At 40.5% G+C, this 17,847-nt stretch overlaps 1 protein-coding gene across 1 annotated transcript in view; it reads right to left on the reverse strand.

The window, feature by feature from the left end:
- The window catches only part of NPTN (neuroplastin), a 58,535-nt gene that overhangs the window by 8,889 nt on the left and 31,799 nt on the right, over positions 1 to 17,847 (reverse strand). Inside the window, exons 4-6 of the mRNA XM_069797784.1 lie at positions 13,774 to 13,868; positions 4,518 to 4,651; positions 2,700 to 2,973 (exon numbers count right to left, since the gene is read on the reverse strand). Of these exons, the coding sequence (XP_069653885.1) occupies positions 2,700 to 2,973; positions 4,518 to 4,651; positions 13,774 to 13,868 (503 nt within the window). The remainder of the gene's footprint in view (positions 1 to 2,699; positions 2,974 to 4,517; positions 4,652 to 13,773; positions 13,869 to 17,847) is intronic.

The raw sequence follows: 17,847 nt of genomic DNA on the forward strand, positions 1-17,847 counted from the left end.
CTCAATCATTTTTGCTGCAGCAGCTTCACATGAAGATCTGGCATAACCACAACCCTTGTCCTTAAAGCTTAACACATTGAAACCTATACTAAAAAAAAATATTCAGAAAACCAGCTGATAGTTGAGAGAGATCACAGTTGTTGCCAAATAATATTTATATTAAGTAATATGGTGTTTAGACTAATATCTGCATGAGTTGCTGGCTCAGCTCTAGGCTCATTGATGTTACCCGCTACAGCTCACTGCAGCATGCGGAGGCGGACGTATGATTTTGGAAGCAGAGAGTTTAAATTCCAAATAAGCACGCTGTTGCATTAAAACATTAACTTTGGCATTTCATAACAATGTATTTAAAATAATAAAATTAAGAATAACCTAGAGTAAAACATCCAAGTGTGGAAATCAGCAGACTATTGATTTCTCACATATGCATTTGTCAAATGCCCCTGCTTCTAGGGTGTTTCCCACCATGACATCACAGAAAGCTTCAAATGCCATTACAGAAAATGCAAGAGTATCCAAGGGAATGTAGGACTCAAGTCGGCCTTTAGTTGAGAAGATGTTATGCCGACTGTGTCTCTTCGTCCAGGCAAACCCAATATGCAGATATTGACTGTGATATTCAGTACTGGATTTTGTCCTCCAAGAAAGTGGACAGGGAAAACATTTGTCCACCACAGAGGTGCATCACTCTCCAGGACTCAAGCTTAGCTGCCTTTAAAGTAACAGCAGACCAAGCAAGCAAATTTAGTAACCTCAGTTACTTGGGTCATCATCTTGGACACCTCCATCAGAGATGATGAGCCTGGATCCCTCAGGCATCTGAAGAGCAGCCAGACTAGCCAGGAAAACTTCAGCCCTTGAAACAAACAGGTAGTGAACTCTTCACCTCCAATGTGTGCTTAATCGCACTAACATGGTGGTTGCACTGCAATCTGGTCAAGTCAAAGCCAATTTCTATTGGATTAAGTCCATTAGAGGCTGCTTTCAACAAATATTTACACATCAAATTACAATCTCATATCTTGTTTTGGTCCTTGTGAAACTTCATCAAATGAAATTCTGAAAGGCAGGGAACTATGAACAGCCACCAAAGAGGCGAGTGTCTCCCCGGCCATCCTGACATCAAAGTTAGGCCAACGTGGCATAGCAATATGGGAGATGTGTAAGAGAACATTTAAATGGTCTTTTTCGAAGTTTTCTGGGCTGGTTGAGAGCCACTTTGAGGACAAACTGCTGGCAGTATAAACCCCTTAGCAACTGTGAAGCTGTTAGTTATGCAGAGGAACATGCACAGTTTATATTTTGTTGTCTACAAACCTAGACCAGTCTCAATGCATGCTCTATAAGCAGTTAGTAAATGCTACTCAAGTGGTTAAGATCAAAAGCCAGTTTCCTCTAGGTATGCACTATTTAAGACAGTTTTGATCTGCTACAGAAGTGACCCAAGCCTCCGCCATTCTCAAAGTATTAACATTTATTACTTGTTTTGTAAGATTATTTTTTTTTCATTCTCTGAAACATAGCTCAGGAACCATGAAGTTGGTTTTGCCCAAACTTCACAAGCAGATCACTGTTTCAGCACCTATGTTTTCATCCCAAAAGACAAATGTCATGCTGCATTGTTATCAATCCCTTATGCAGCTCGACAACCACATCGTTGCTGCACAAGCTACAACACAGCTGCCTTTGGAAGTTATCTACCATGCTACAGGGCTTGTCCAACCCAGGAAGATGCTAATGATTCAATGCTTCCCGTACTGATCCAGCGTGTTGCCCTCCACGTACTCTAAAGCACCTATGTTACTTGGACACGTCATATTGCTACAGCATGATGGCATACCAGCTGCTTCTCACAAAGATTCCTTGGTTTTCTTGAGGAACACTGTAGTAAGCAGCTAGGTGCCACATTAAAGACTGTTTCTTGATGTGGTTCTTTCAAATACTCGTCGTAGCCTCAAACGGCCCCTTCCCCCATCTTTTAAAGAGGAAGATATGCAGAAGAAGCTCAAAGATGAAACACTTACTACTTTTTTTTGTGTATGACAGTTTAACTAATTAGTGCTACCATCAAACCTGATAATGAAAACCTAATCTTTAGAAAACATATGTCAGTGGCTCCTACAATTAGATACAGTTTCCAGAGGATTTCTTAAGTAAAATTCAGTTACACACCAAAATAAGAGCCCTACCCCCACTCATTGAAAACATGTTTTATTTTTGAAGCACCTTTGCGGTCCCAATCCCTTTAAGTGTAATGCTTCCTTACAAAACCTGCCCAGTGTCCAATCCAGATGCCAAATGGAAGAGTGTTTCCAGCTCTCCCCCTGTGCTGCCCCATGCTCCTTAGGGCTGACACACAGGATTTCTCAGGGTTACTACAGCAGGAAAGAGACGGGAGTGCTACACCCCTTGTGCAACAAAAGCTTTAAAGATATTGAAATAACCGCCCTCCCAGCCCATAGTCTGAGATCTGTGGGAAATCCAGTGTTAGGACTTCAGACAACACTTGGACCCTCTGTGCTTGCTGGGCTTAATGTCTGGAGAGGGAACAGATGAGAAAGCAAAGGGCTCAGAGCTGAATTAACTGGGCTGCTGATCCTTCCTGCCACAAAGCCCCACTCCGTTCTGCTTCCATAAGTTCGCTTTGCCTTTTTTTTTTTTTCTTCCTCCTTATAAGTGGCTTTGAGCACACTTACCGTCTGGGACTTCATCCGGCCGCTTCCTTTTCTCATAAACAACTATGATGACAACGAGGATAACGATTTCTGCCAAGATCCCCAAAAAGGGCCAGAGGGGAGCCAAGTGGCTGCGGACACGGAGGATGGTTGTGACCGAGACAGAGCCGACCTGGTTGGTTGCGTTGCATTGGTACTCGCCAGGATCCTCGTTTATCTGTAGGTTTGTGATGCTGAGCTCAGTGTAGTTGTCTTTATTTGAAATAAAGAATCTGCCGGAGGAGTTGTTGATGTCCTGATAAAAGGAGAAAGGTGAAAAAGGACAAGAGCAGGAATTTTTATAAGTTCTGGTGCCTTTTCATTTCTGTGTCATGGCAACTAGAAGAGTTTTGAGGGATTCTTGCGAATTGGCTGCTTCCTTAACGCAACAGAAAAGCCCACCACTAGTGTTTATTCTGTATCTCTCACTAAAGTGAGCTGTGCTTCAAAACAACAACAAAAAATGCCAACTGACAACCTGTATTTTCATCCTACTTTAACAGTATCAGCCATGAAATGCCAGTGCTTGTGATCTTGTAAGCTACCATGTTATGTTCCCACCCTTTTGCTTCAAGAGAAACCGTTACACTCCATTCACCAGCGAACAGCAGTAAGATGACACAGGTTGACCTAAACAGATGAGACAAGTAACAGGAGAGAGGATACACTCCCTAGCAGGGGACGAAACAATTTCAGTGTAGAGGGGGGGAAAAAGAGAAAAAGCAGTACCAGTTAAGATTATTCTACACCGCATTAGATAGCATTTTCTAACTATCTGAGGTATGATGGCCCTAATAAAATTTTGCCTTTGCTATGTTTTTAAAAAGAAACACGCACTACTCACAGATTTGTGGGCAGGACAGCCTAAGCCACTGACTTTAGGAATATTTATAAAAGCTGGAATTCAAGGCACCACATTCTTTCTACATTTGAAAAGGAGAATTCCAGAGTTGCTTACATTTAAAGAATCAAAAAGGGGCAAAACTTTGACAAAATATGGATGTTTGACCTTCCTGAAAGTTAATCTTGGATGAATTTATCAAATAACTTCACCAGAAAAAGTGTGAAGGGAAATCTGCACACCACCGCAGAGGACTCTGATGACTCACAGCACTTGTAAGTCACTCATATAGCACTGTCCCACAAAAATTTAAGCTTGCACTTAACAGTGAACAATCAACTCATACTGTTGTTTGCTTAACATTTTTAGTTCATCTATCAATCAAATTGCTACCTCTCTGGCAGATCATACAGCAACGTAAAAATAGATGGGCTGAAGCACTTAGCAACTTCCAGCTTCTCTTCTGCTATTCCAATTGCTGGTCAAATTTTCTTGCTCGCTAGGTCAGTTGCTACATGGAAAAAATACGATCGCTTAAAACACTAGTAGGTATCACTACCGCATCCTCATAGTAAGTGTTGTGAGCTCAACCAGTGAAACTGAAAAACAGTTTGAGAAATTTATAACCAAATGCATTTTTAAATCACATTTCATAACTCACGTCTTGCAATTTGTAGCAGATACCCTGAACATCACATCTTTCTGCACAGTTCATAACTTTGCCCAACAGCAACGCAATGAGCAACTCCGTTCACACAACAATATAAATACCCATTTTATACTCACTGCTGCTGAAAAATTTCAGCTTTACTCACTAACATACCAGACTTTTGAGGAACTGCATTTTGAGAAGTTATAAGGCACCCTAAATAATATACCCCTAAACCCAAGGTGCTCATTTCCTTCCTTACTGGGGGTTTTGGCAGGTTAATACATGCCTGACACCCCAGTTTTCTTACCTCAAATACTCCATTGACCTTCTTGCGCCACACCCACTCGGGATGTGGGAAGCCCACAGACTTGCAGTACATGAGGGCCTCCTGCCCCTCATTTTTATTTTCACTTCGCTTGTGGCCAGTGATGTCAGGAGTAGCTACGAAACAAAAGAAAAACCGTGTTTACAAGCTGCTTGTTAAAGAGAGAGTTATTACAAGCTCTGAGAATTTGAACAGAAAATAAGTGCCAAGTTCCCTGGAAGCTGTTCCTTTCCCACATTGAGCCTATCTTAGAGAAGAAAAATTGTGATTCCCGTGTCTCTCCAAGCAGCATCCCAATTGAAGATCTGCAAGAATGTCCTCCAGGCTTGGTTTGCCAGACAAATTGATGGACAAGGGAGAAATCTCAACATCAGACTTATCTACCAAAAACCTACAAAACTAAGACAGCCCAGCTGTTCCCCAGTATGGGAAGCTGAGAAACATCCATGTCTTGCTCCCCACTGCTCAGGAGGTCCCTGCAGCTCTGCAGTACCTTCAGCTTTAAAAGAGAGCTGTCAGAGATTCTGATTACAACTTGCCCATGGCATCAGGACTCTGAGCTGACACTGTCTTAACAGGAATTTCTGAAAGCTGAATCAAGGTATTCTTCCTTGCAGCAAAATTTTAGATTTGGTCCGCACACGTGCTGTGACTTGTTACACTTTATGCTTGTTACACCTTACAGTGACACTGCTCCTGGGTACTGCTGGGTATCTGTAATGCAGCAGAAGTCAAAATCCCTCCAACACAGAATAATTTAATTTAGCCTATACACAAATACATATATTCTAAGGAGGGTTGCAGGTGAAGCTGGGCAACCGCAAGCAAACCACAGGCCTGAATACCAACAGAGGGTCTTCTGAATTAATTTCTCTATAAATAATGTCACTGCTCTTTGCCACATTTGCCACAGCAGCCTGTTGCAGCCTAATACCTCACGAGAGATTACGATGGATCAATGGACTGCCTGAGCTGAACCTTGGCTTAAGCAGATGGCTCTGGTGCGGTAGTGATCACCTTTAAAGCCCATTCGCTTTCTAGCTTGCTAATTATGTCACACGTGGCCTGCTGTGTGATTGCAGGACACTGATCTGTTAATCCAGTCAAAGTCCTATCTGAGTGCTCCCAGAAAAGACCCCCAGACACTGGAATTTATTACAAGGGTCTAATGAAGGAGAGTTCCCTTTACCACTAGCAACCCCTACAGACAGATATAGAGAGGGAGCACAGGTTTGTGACAGCTTATCTGGAGCTGCAAGCTAAAAGAATTAAGCAAATTTCACAGTTCTGATCAGTCGCAGCAAACAAAAACAAGTAAAACATCTTGTGCAACCAGACAGCATCAGCTGAACCTGCTCTTTCCCCAAATTACATGACAACTCTTTGGGAAAGTGTTCGGCAAGTTTAAGTGCTAAAGGAATTATCCTATTTCAAAGGCAAGGGCTTTTCAAATGCAGAAAGCATCCCATGCCTTATTCCTGCAAGATTCTTTTTGGACAGTAATGCAGCTGATTGATAATGTTGTTAGAGGCAGAATTAAAATAAGCTTCTGAACAACAGAAAAATCATGGTTGTAAGAATACTTAAGCTACAGCCTTCCTTAGTATGTGTGTATACATCTGAAAAGACACGATCAGGAGAGGCTGATCAACCCAGGCTTTTCTCAAAATGCCTGTGTAAATTCAAACAGGATTTCCAACGTACGCGTGAGCTTTACAGAAGTTCTGCCCATTTGCCATATAAAGAAACATGCTTTTGCTGCTTACAGAATTATTCACTCTTAGCTGCATTTTCTAAGGCATGATTTCACTCCAACTCAGGAACAGCCAGAGCTGTCAGTATGCACTGACAAGCTGAACAGATCCTCCCCGCTGGATGCTGCTGCAGAGGATGCAGAGGCCAATTTCCTTAGCAGAAATACTGCCCACTGGAAATTAAAACTAACTCCAGGCCCTCTGGTAGAACCCTTAAGGAAGTTATGCCACTTTAAAGTATTTTAATATGTTAAGCATCTTCTCTTTTTTTCCTGATTTTTAAGTAAACATCTCTTCAGCAGGGAGCTGAAAAAGAGCTCATTACCTAAGAAAAATACCATGATTTTATCATCCCATAAGGATGACAGAATACCTAAGAAGGTAAAGGAAGTACTTGATCAAAGTCTGTAAGCATCCACACAGGCAAAAAACGGCTTTGCTAACAATAGTCAATATACATGATCATATAGCAAAACCAACGGATGAAGCTAGACAAATGCTAACCAATTGCAAGATGATGCTAACCATAACCATGATATACAAGAACAAGGTACTACAGGTTTTATTTATCTTTAAGAAAACCAACACCTAAAATCTATCTTTACACACCAAACATGAAAATACTTTGCGATACATTAGACACAAACTGAATGAAGACACCAGATCATAATAATTCTCTGGTCTTGTGCAAAAAGAAGCTGTCAGGTATAGAAACTGAAGCAAGCTGGACAGGAAAGAACATTCCATACTTGCTGAGTGATCACATACTACCTGTCCCTACAAGGGGCAATAATACTTGGAGGAAATTAAGTTTTCAAGCTGAAGGTCTCCAAGCAGAAAATAAATCAGCTTTAGCATCAAAGGTGCTGCATTACATCTTCAGGATACTAAGCACCAATATGCAACTGCAATGTCCTTTCAAACCACCATCTACAGTCTCAAAGAGGAATATAACATTTATTCCAAAAGATGGTGGTTCAACAAGAAGCAAGTTTCATCTTGTTATCTACTGAAAGGCATCATCTCTTCCTTGCTAGGCTCGCAACATTCTCTTTTAAGCAGAAGCTAGGTAAGGCCAGTGACTTTCCTGCGGTTTTTGCTTACTTGAGGATGATATGCAGAGATCTCATCCAACATAGTGAAAATGAAAGGCCAGCAGAAGCATAGCACAAGAGACAGACTTAAGGTGGCAAGGTGATGGTCCCCAAACTGGCACTGATGGGTTGTCAAAAGCGATTGCAAATTACCCCCATTAGGAAAAGAAGAAATAGGATTCATCAGCTTAAAGTTGAAGCCCCATGGAGTCTCCATCTGTCAACACTTTGGTTTTCACTGCCATCTACCAGCAGACAGCGAGTCAAAGCAGAACCTTGCAGAGGAAAAGGGTACAGTAAGTCAGCACTCTGCAGCTGGCCCACTTTTTCTATACAGCTGCTGAGAAAGAAAGAAAGAAAAGAAAGAAAGAAAAAGGGAAAGCTTTCTAGGACACCTTAACTTCTACTGCAGGGTGACCTAGTGTTCTCCTACAGCCAAGAGATAATTATATTTCTTTAAGAGGACATCTTCGCTGCTTTATCCCAATAAAAGCATAAGTGACAAGAATACATTCTGCTCTTTCCTTGCCAGGCACAGTTACGCAGCCGCCATTTCCAGCTCTACTAGGACAGGGACTATTTTTGTATGCAGTCTGAGGGGAGCACTACATGAAATATTAATATTTCAGGGCACGATGCTAGCCAGCTTCAAGCTATGGCTGATTCAGTACTTATTCTACCAACCTATTTGGCTAATTGTGTTTTGCTGTACAAACTACAATTAAAATATCGCTGCAACTGACCTCAGTCACAGATTTAGCAACAGAGCAATGTTTGCTTGTGAAGCTTTTCAAGACAACATTTTTCTTAACACCATTCTGCTCCAGTGCCAGTAACAGATAAAGCACAGAATGAAGCAGGTTTTGTTCAGAAAGGATTTAGATTTCACTTCAGCTTTTAAGCAGCAGAATCCACATCTCTGTTCAGATACAGTTGGCTGTGGAGACGTGGGCACAAAATGGTATGTCAGCTCCGACATCAACGAAACCAAGATAATGCCCCTGATAAAAAAGCAAGTTTTTTGTTCTTATATTGTGAAACAGGAAAACTAAATACTGAAGGTTTGTTTGAAACAGCATAAGGAAGAACAAAGAGAGGCAGGGCTAGTTTAAATTAATTGCTACCAAAAAAAAAAATCAAAATACAGATTTAGCCATTCTTGACACAAGAGTAAACTTCTGTTAAGCATCATTCTTTTGATAGGCTTAAACTGAATCACAACAGAAAGGGGGTTTGTGCCAGAGCAAACATTGGACCTCCATGTTTCAAGTACCCAACAGGCATAAAATACACTGTACAACAACTTTCTGAATGGTAAGCTTTTAATACAGCCCTGAAAAGAGTTGGTTTTTTTTTTCTTGTTAGAGGACATGCAATGTCTTTTCTTGATATATAGGAGGTATTCAGCCCTTAATTTTCAGGTATTTTCAAGATATTTTACTAGCGTTGCTAAAAAGGAGAGGAGCACTAACTTGCATAACACCTCCAAACCATGTCCCAGTTCATAAAACCCCTTCAAGTTTTCCCATTAAGAGACAAAATTAAAGCAAGGGCAAAAGCACCTAAAAATATTCTTGCATGTAAAAACTATTATGTCTTATGGGTGACCTAGTAAAAGGGCTCTGGAAGATTTATTTTTCTGCATTGGAATTCTAATCCATGTCTACCTTTATAGCCTGGGTGGAGACCTAAGACACCAAAGGTACTGCAAGAAGGGAGAACGTGACATGCATTTTCTGTGTAATGCTTAAGATCACTCTAAGATGCCTTTGTGCTAAGAGAATGCCTGATTTCTTAATTAACTTCTGGTACAGCATGGTGAAACTGCAGCAGAGCTTTCTTAAGACAGCCAGGATTCAAGAAACCAAGATCTTCCAAGGCTGCTGAAATAACCACTCATTTTCCAGCATGCTGCTTGGGCTGGAGCCAGAGCAAAAGTGGAAGAGTAACATTCTGAGTACAGGCATTGTTTGTGAAACAAGAGCCCCCGGCTCAGCTGAAGTTAGGGGGTATAATAAGCATTTTTCAGAAGTGGTAAGTTTTGTGTCTCTCAGAAGGAGCGAACAGGACTGGTCTAAGCACTTGCCATTGGGAAATCAGTAGGAACTGGGGAGGATAGAAGAGAAAGGTGCAAAACAAGAAAGGGCTGAGGAGGGAAGTCGGAGGAATCCCCTTGATGAGCTAATGGCAGAAAGGCCTTATAGGAAGAGGCATTAAAAAGCTCTACCTGTCCAGGTGCACAGAAAGAAGGAAACCTTTCATGGGAAGGCAGGGCAGAGAGAACAGATACCCTCCATCAATATCTTTCTTGATGCTTGCACCACTTCTGGGCAGCCAGGGGGAACTGGAAGCATGTTCCTCCCCATCTGGTTCTCACTGCTGCTTCTCTGCACTGGACCAGAAGACAGAAAGACAAATTTGTTTCCTCCTCCTTCTCCCAAGATCTTCGTAAGAGCAGAAAGATTGCAGAGGCAGAATTCTTCAGGGTTGCACTTTGGGGTTTGTTTGGTTTTCTTGTTGTTGGGGGGTTTTTTTGTTTGTTTTTTGGGTTGGTTTTTTTGTTTTTTTAATTTTAATCCTCAAGTTTTCAGAGCTCTAGCATCACAACAACACAGCAAAAGCACTGCAGGTATTTCCTCCGCGTGGCAACAGAGCAATTAAAAAAGCCTACTTCCAGATGGGGAGTAGACAGCACACTGCATTTTTGGCTACTGCCTAGCATGATCATCATCACTGTGTCTGCTGAAAATAACCACATCATACATCACAGCCTGCTTACCTGCAATGCTCTCAGCCAGATGACTTCACTGCAAAAGCAAAGGGTAGGATAAGATCCCTATTTCAAGGCAGAATCTTCCCAATATCAGCATTTGCTCAGCCTGTTGTTTCAGGCTTAGAGCTGCACTCACACAATGTCCCTAACAGCTCTGAGAATGTGAGCAAGAATACTCAAAGTCTCCACCAGACACTTCATCCAAAAGCCAACTGTATGAGGGAAACCAGACTTATGCCATTCCTGGGAATTCCGACAGACTGACATTAAACCCCAGTATTTTCAACTGCTGTTATACTAGTGCTGCCCTAGTAATTTTTTTACCAGGAAAATCTGCTTTAAGTATGCAAGCACACCTAGCAATTCTAACAGTGACGCTCGTGTTTCTGCATTTTTATCTTCTTACATAGCACATGCAGAGATTCAGGAAGAAAATAGGCAACATTACATAAAAGGCAAATGGCACTGGTATATCCTGGATTACATCTGCTGTGAGGCATTTGTTAAAGTTGTTCACAAGTTGTCAGAAAGTCACTATTTTGGTCCACAAGCACTTTCATATTCAGAACCATCTTTTCTATGTGCATCAGCAGTTAAAAATTGCAATATAATTACAATTAGCAATTAAATTTGTGTACAATTGCTTAACCATAAATACTGTGACAGGTCACACATGCAGGTAAGCATTAAATTATGGCATCTGCATGGTCAAACAAGATTCGTGCATCACTGATACATCACATATGCCTTGATTAACAACTAGGTAACATCTCTACACATGAAGTAGTATCAAAAATCTGTTTGCTTTGAGAACTAGAACTGTTTTGGCAGAATGTGTAGAATATTTACACCAAACTGCAGGAATCGCAGAGAATGCCTTCCTTTGCAAAGTAAAAAAAAAGCCTGCGTATCCCTTGCAACTAGCATGGATATTATTCAGAGACGTTTACATCCAAGAAAATATGTGCAATACCATACAAGTTTAGCTGTATGGCTCTTCCAGGAGCAGTAACTCAAATGAGTACTCTCTGATCGGAATGAATTTATGTACAGTGCTAGGACTGCAAAGCTCTCTAACTTGTGCTTTAAATGCAGTCCCAATTTACCACTACATAAGTTCCCAAGTAACAGGAATTAGATGGGAGAGATCTTTTCAGTCTTTTCAGTTTAAAAGTATACATACATTCCAATTTCCAATTTTCTTTGCGGAAGACTTGACAAGGTACTTCCTACTCTAGACAACCCCTGGTACTTCTCTCTGCCAAGAAGGAATTCGAGGCCCATTAGCCACTCTTGTGATGCTGTAAGGAGGAGCTGGAGCATAGGGTTACTGAGTCCTGAAATTGCGACTGCTGAGCAAGCTGCAGGTGTAATACCTCCTGAGAGCAGTGCTGGAGTCATTAACTTTTAACTGATGACTACTCATTTGTACTTATATATAAATTACCTGTGAAAAGTTGTTAGTAGGATTAGTTATTTTTCTCCCTCTGCCCTTTGTGCCAGTCCTTCAATCAGATATATTTGCTTTTCTTTCTACAATGTTAAATCCTATGTCCCTGTAAACCTCTCTGCCAAGTTCTCTTGGTGTCCCCGCCTGGCACCAGACAGCAGAGAAGCCCTAAGCCAAACGTTTCCAAAAGGTCTTTTAAGAGATTATACAAAGCTAAAAAAGGTCTTAATCTATTACCAAAGTTAAATTTCCTGTCTCTGGAAGTGGTTTGACACCCAAAGCAGACTAGACAAGGCAGAAAGTACTTAAGATCTTAATTAAGATAATATTGGAAGATACAGCAATTAGAGCGTAAAAGCAGAATGCAAAAAAATCCCCCCAATACAAGAAAAAATGCATGCCTGTGTACCTTGAACACCCAGAAGATAAGTTCACCAGAAATACAACCTAAGTTTGAATTCAATTTGCTGTAAGGAAGACAATAATTATTTTTAGAGGTGCAGTTGGAGTCTTTTTTAATCCTAGGCCAACAGGAACTTCTGGTGCATTTGCATGAGCACATATTTTAGATTTCCTTTTGCCTTGCAGAGATAGCTTCTGCACCAGATTTGGTTAAACACTAGATATATTTTGATAGGTTGTTTTATGCACGATCATTGAAAAAAAAAAAAACCTTTTAAAATCAACACAGAAAAGCAGAAAGCTTTTCTTGGTACAGTATCACTCAGAATGCTTATTCATATGACAATATTTCTATTCCCCAGGAAACTGTTTGTATGGTTCAAAAGATGCTGTTCTCCAGAGAGGAAAGATGTATTCAGCATAATACTGTGCATTTGTCATTTCACACAGACTGCTGTATTACTCCCACTTCCTCACTTCGGCTTCAGGAACCTGACCATGCAGTCTTCAGTGAGGCACCAGAAATTCCCAGGAAAGAGGTCAGCTTTCAGCTTTTGCTGCAGATCTGTGGTACCTAATTTAAACAGTAATGATGATAATATAGATCAGGATAGGCTGCATCACTGCTACAGGGATGCTAAGAAATAGTGTAAAGCACCCTCCTTCCCATTCACTATTTTCAAACAGCAGCAGACGAAGCTCTACATTTAAGCTGCAGATGTAAGGAAGATGGTAGGTAATGTTACCTTAGATTTCAAGCAAGTTTACAGCACGCCTTCATAAAACAAGCATCAGTATAGTCCCAGGCAAGCACAGGCTGGTTGCAAGACTTTTTTTGCACGAACTCATCTGCCTTTGACTAACAAAGCTGCCATAGTGCATCAATTCCATCTTACTGCAGCACCTAAGGGGCAAACCACAGCTACTGCAGAGCAGTGGGCCAGTAATTTCCACAGTTATTGAATGAACAAACCACTGTATTGTGGCAGCAGTTTAGCACTGTATAAGACACCACCATCTCTATGTTACCTCTATGTTTTATGTCTAACAGAAACACTGTTCTTTTGTTCAACAATTACAGTAAAACTCTGGAAACCTTTCACATTTTGCAGTTCCTATCCACTATTTTAGGGTCCTAAAGATGTCAGAAGACTACTAACGTGCACAAGACAGAAAAAGGTGCATGAAAATAGAAAACCCCAACCTAGTACAGGGCACCTGTCCTAACCAGAACCCAGGCTTTCCCAGCAACTGAAATAGTCTCTGCAGACAAAAAACAGTTCCAAGATGCCACATGCAAGATACTCGTTCTTCTTTTTTTCCTATTCAGAACAGACAAATTCAAAGTACATTGAAAACATTCAGATGGCCTCATTTACTGTGAAACAGGGAGGAATCCACAGCTGTCTTTGCATGAGCACAGATGTATTCTACAGCAACCTTGATCCTGCTGGACAGGCACACTCTCTTGTGATATCCAGATTTACCAAAGGAGTGCAGAAGTGCGTGCTAGAAGGTGTTGTAGTATCCCTTGTGTGGACCACAAATGCAATGGTGATATTCCCATATCTGTGGGATCTCATCCCTATGACTGTGTGCAAGACTTCCCCTTGAAATTGTAACCAAGGATTGGACACAGGCTCTATATAATGAGGAAAGGCCTCCTGAGTTAGCTCTCTTGTACGGACACCGAGCGAGATGGCAGAGGCAGTGAAAGCACTTCACTTTCAGGGAGAGGAAACAAAACAAAACAAAACAAGAGTACCTCTCACTTCTATAGTGGCGTTGGCTATAGGAGAGTTTGAAAACACAAACACGCACAAGTATTCCCCTGACTCTTCTGCTCTGGGCTTCAAAATCCTGCAGACAGGGAGAGAACACATGAGCCATGTTAAGTACTGTGTTAGCAACCAAAAATGAGCAGGCTAGGAATTTATTCCTCCCCTCCCACCCTCCACTTCAATCTTTTAACTGAATTTCACAGCTATTACTTGTTAATTCAAGGGATGTTGTACAGACGTACATACTTGAAATAAAGGATGTTGTTTGCCCAGAAAAAGGGTGAGCTCTAGTCTGGAAAGTCAGTATCAATTTAGCTGGAAAAGCTGCATTTAACTGAAAAGCAAAGAAGGAGCCTGACACCTGTTAATTATGCACTACAGTTAGCTTGATACAAGTCATCCTCAAGTCACTAGCCTATTAGGCAGGTATCACCTCCATTGAGGGAGAAATGCGATTTGTATGTACTACCTGCATTGAAAAAAATCATATGTGGACAACTGGAAAGCGACAGAGTACAAATACAATCAAGGCTTACACTGTCATCTCATAAGCCGTTTTCTTTTTTTTTCATAACCAAAATGAAACTGGTCCATTAATAGTTTTCTCTGACTCAGAATGGATCCGGAAAAACTGCAAAAGCTGGTCAACTCATGAAGGAAGGCACCACACAGGAACCCACTGCCACTTAAAATTAGGAAAGACCAATACAATAACAACTAGTAGAGGAAAAAACAGATGCAAGCCAGCCAGAAGAAAATCAGAGGTGCAACAAATGCAAAAAAAAAAAAAAAAAAAAAATCAAGATGAATTTACACTCAAAATGGTGCTAACTTCAAGTCCACCAGCTTTTGCTGTCCTTTGAAAAGCTTTCGGATACAAATGACTTAAAAGCTCTATGCATATGTTCTTCAGATTTACCTACAAAAGACATCTTAGACTACAGACGCATACAATGATGTGACGCAGTTTACATCTCCACACAGCACAGAATAAGGCAGAGTTCTCCCCACCTCTCTCTCCCGTTACTGAAAGGCTTCTTGGCTCTCTTTTTTAATTATTAATTTTTTAAAACACATTAAGTAAATAGCATAGAGATGAACAGAAACCCTGCAGAAGAGCATTGTAATAAAATAATTTAATTACACATGGAAACTGCATAGACAGGTGGAAAAAGCTGCTCAGTTTAACACAATACTTTCACTCAAGTCTTCACTGTGTTTACAGCACTTACGTTACAGAGTCGCCAGTGAAACTTTGAAGTTAGTTATAAAGTTGATATGTCTTTCAGATAAACAACAATATTACCACTTTTCACAGAGTTAAAAATTATCTTAATGACAGAAGGAATGATCATTTAGTATCAAACATCAAAGCGGTAACTGTGTTTAAACTGTAGGCAGGTACAGTATCCTTAGAAAGTACACAGCAACCCTGAACATTAGTGCCTGCCAACGTTGCTGGAAAAAGGTGCAGTCCTCACCCAGCTGCAATGGGGCAACTCCACCCAACTATTTCCATTACTAAGCTATCCTACAACACTGCAATAGTGAGGGAAGGCAGAGAAAAATACCTGGCTTTCTGTAATAGCATTTAGGACCTTAATAATTAAATAATCATAGTCTGACCACTGCTTTTTATCCACTACAGTCAATGCTTAAAGCAGGGGGGAGGGGAGGAAGACATTGTATTCTTTCAGTTCTACATAAGCTTCTTTTTAAAGTGTGAAACTATGGTAGCCTCTACTAGAGTATTATTACTGTAAACCATTAAAGCAAGTGTAAGTTGATATAGCTGCAAAGTTTTATAGACAAACAAGCACCTGAAACAAGTTTGCTTAGCCAACAACTTCCCTCAGTCCTGTGGTTTTAGGAAAAGCCCAGCTTTTTGTAGGTGTAGACTTTTCAGCAGATGCAAAACCACCCAAAAAACCATTTTCTTCAATTTAGCTCAGTAACCTGCTACTTAACTCTGAATTAACTGATGAGGAATTTGAAAAGAAATCACTACTTTTCTCCTCCAAACTATGAACATAGACAAGGGAACAGGTCTCCAGAATGAAAGCACAGGATGGCCAGAACCACTTCCAGGTACTTTCTGCTTGTAAAAGAATACACTACAAATAATTCTTCCTCATTTTTAATTAAAATGGTGAACTAAAAAGCTGTACTTAACTGTGAGCTTTCTGACTATAGCTGCCTACCAGCAAGAGCAGCTACATCAAGTTTGAATGAAGAATTCTGAAAGATGTGTTCAATTTCTAATGTTGTATGATGCAGGATTTTTAAGATACGTAGTTTAACTTACAAGTTCTGAAGCTTTCTGAATGGTAAACAACACTGAACTTCAATGCACTAACTACATTTCATAGTGAAACAACACATCTTAATGACTGAAACACCAAGAACCTGAAATATTTTTTAAGAAAAATAAGTAGAATGCAAAAGACTAATCAATCATGTAAAAAAAAAGCTGAAGTTAAATAACCTCTTTTAACTGTAACTATGTTGACGATGCTTGCATGAATTTGGTATTTCTGGATCAAAAAAAGAAAAGTAACCAAATCAAGCTAGAAGTTAAGGAACAAATCAAATGCAGTGTGACCACATGCAATGAAGAAATGCCACAGAAAGCCTGAAACCACAACATACAACAAAGCAGCTTATAAATGAGCAGGAATTTGAGGTCTACATTGCAAATGCAAATTTTCCCAAATTGTCAAGCTGTCCTGTGATTGCAGCATGCTCTCCCAACCCTTCATGCACTGGGAACAAAGTGACTGTCTTACAGTCTGCCCACCTTACTTCCTCCTTCTCCAGGACATTAAAACTGAAGGCAAGTTTAATTCTTCCTTTACTGAGAAATTTGAAAGGAAAAATCCACCCTAGCTTGGAACAGATTAGAGAAGTCAGCCTTGATACTTAGTTTCCTGAATAATAATGTGCAAATTTCAGTAACCTTGATGCAATGTACCTTTAGTAGCACTCAAGCTCATGCTTTTGAACAAGACTGTTCATCAAGTTAATTGCCAGATAAGAAAGCAGAGCCTTTAAAACTAAGGCCCAGTGTTAAACATTGTACTGAGGAAATAACAGGATGTAATTATGGAACTAAATGAGACTTTTTTTTTTTAACTGCAAAGCTGAATAGATGATGCAAAGTGAGCTAAAGTGGAAAACAAAAGGAAAAACTTGAACACATCTTTATCAGAATCAAACACAACTTCCATAATCCTGTGGATGAAAGGATGCTTTGCTAAGGCACTGAAAGCCTTGACTATTTCTTAATCCTGTGCCAGTAAGCAACATCAGCATGGTAAAGAACCCACAGTACTCTGCTAGAGACAGAAAAGCCAGTTCAGCATGTAGACACGTTTCCTTGCTTTAGTACAGACAAGGCACAGTAAACAAGATGTACTATAATACAGTGGGCCTTGCCCAGACATAACCACCTCTTTCTGACATAACAGCTGAGTAAGAGGGTCTGAAGTGGTCTCACGTCGCCAAAGAGTAAGTTACCACCAGTGGTTAAGACACTCCTTAAGTGATCTTCATCCTAGCTTAACACTGAACAGAAAGTTCTATTTGCTATCCATGGTGGCATCAAGAGAAGAAAATGGAAGGGGAAAAAAAAAAAAGGCAAGAAAATTACACATACAAAACAGATCTCTGATAGCATCACTGAGCAAGCTTCATATGCTGTCATCAACTCCAGGGCAAGAAAGCCCCATTTCAGGAATACAGAAACCCTCAAATGATTTCTGCTCGATGCAAGCTACAGTGAAACAAAAGAGGTGGCTGTACATGTTCTGTTCTCCTTCACACCCTTAGATGGAAGGTAGAAACAAAGCCAGAGCATGTCCACATGGAACAGATTAAAGCTGAAAATGTGGATGTGCTGACAAATAAGAAGCACAAGTGATACAGCTGTACTGGTTTAATCAAGATTTGGTATCATTTCATAGTAGTGGTCTGACAACTCATCAGTCACAACTCGGACAACACCATCTTTCATCTCCCAAGTCCAGAAAATTACTAAAACAGCTTATTTCAGCAGTGAT

The sequence above is a fragment of the Haliaeetus albicilla genome, chromosome 12 (assembly GCF_947461875.1).
Source record: "Haliaeetus albicilla chromosome 12, bHalAlb1.1, whole genome shotgun sequence".
Lineage (NCBI taxonomy): Eukaryota > Metazoa > Chordata > Aves > Accipitriformes > Accipitridae > Haliaeetus > Haliaeetus albicilla.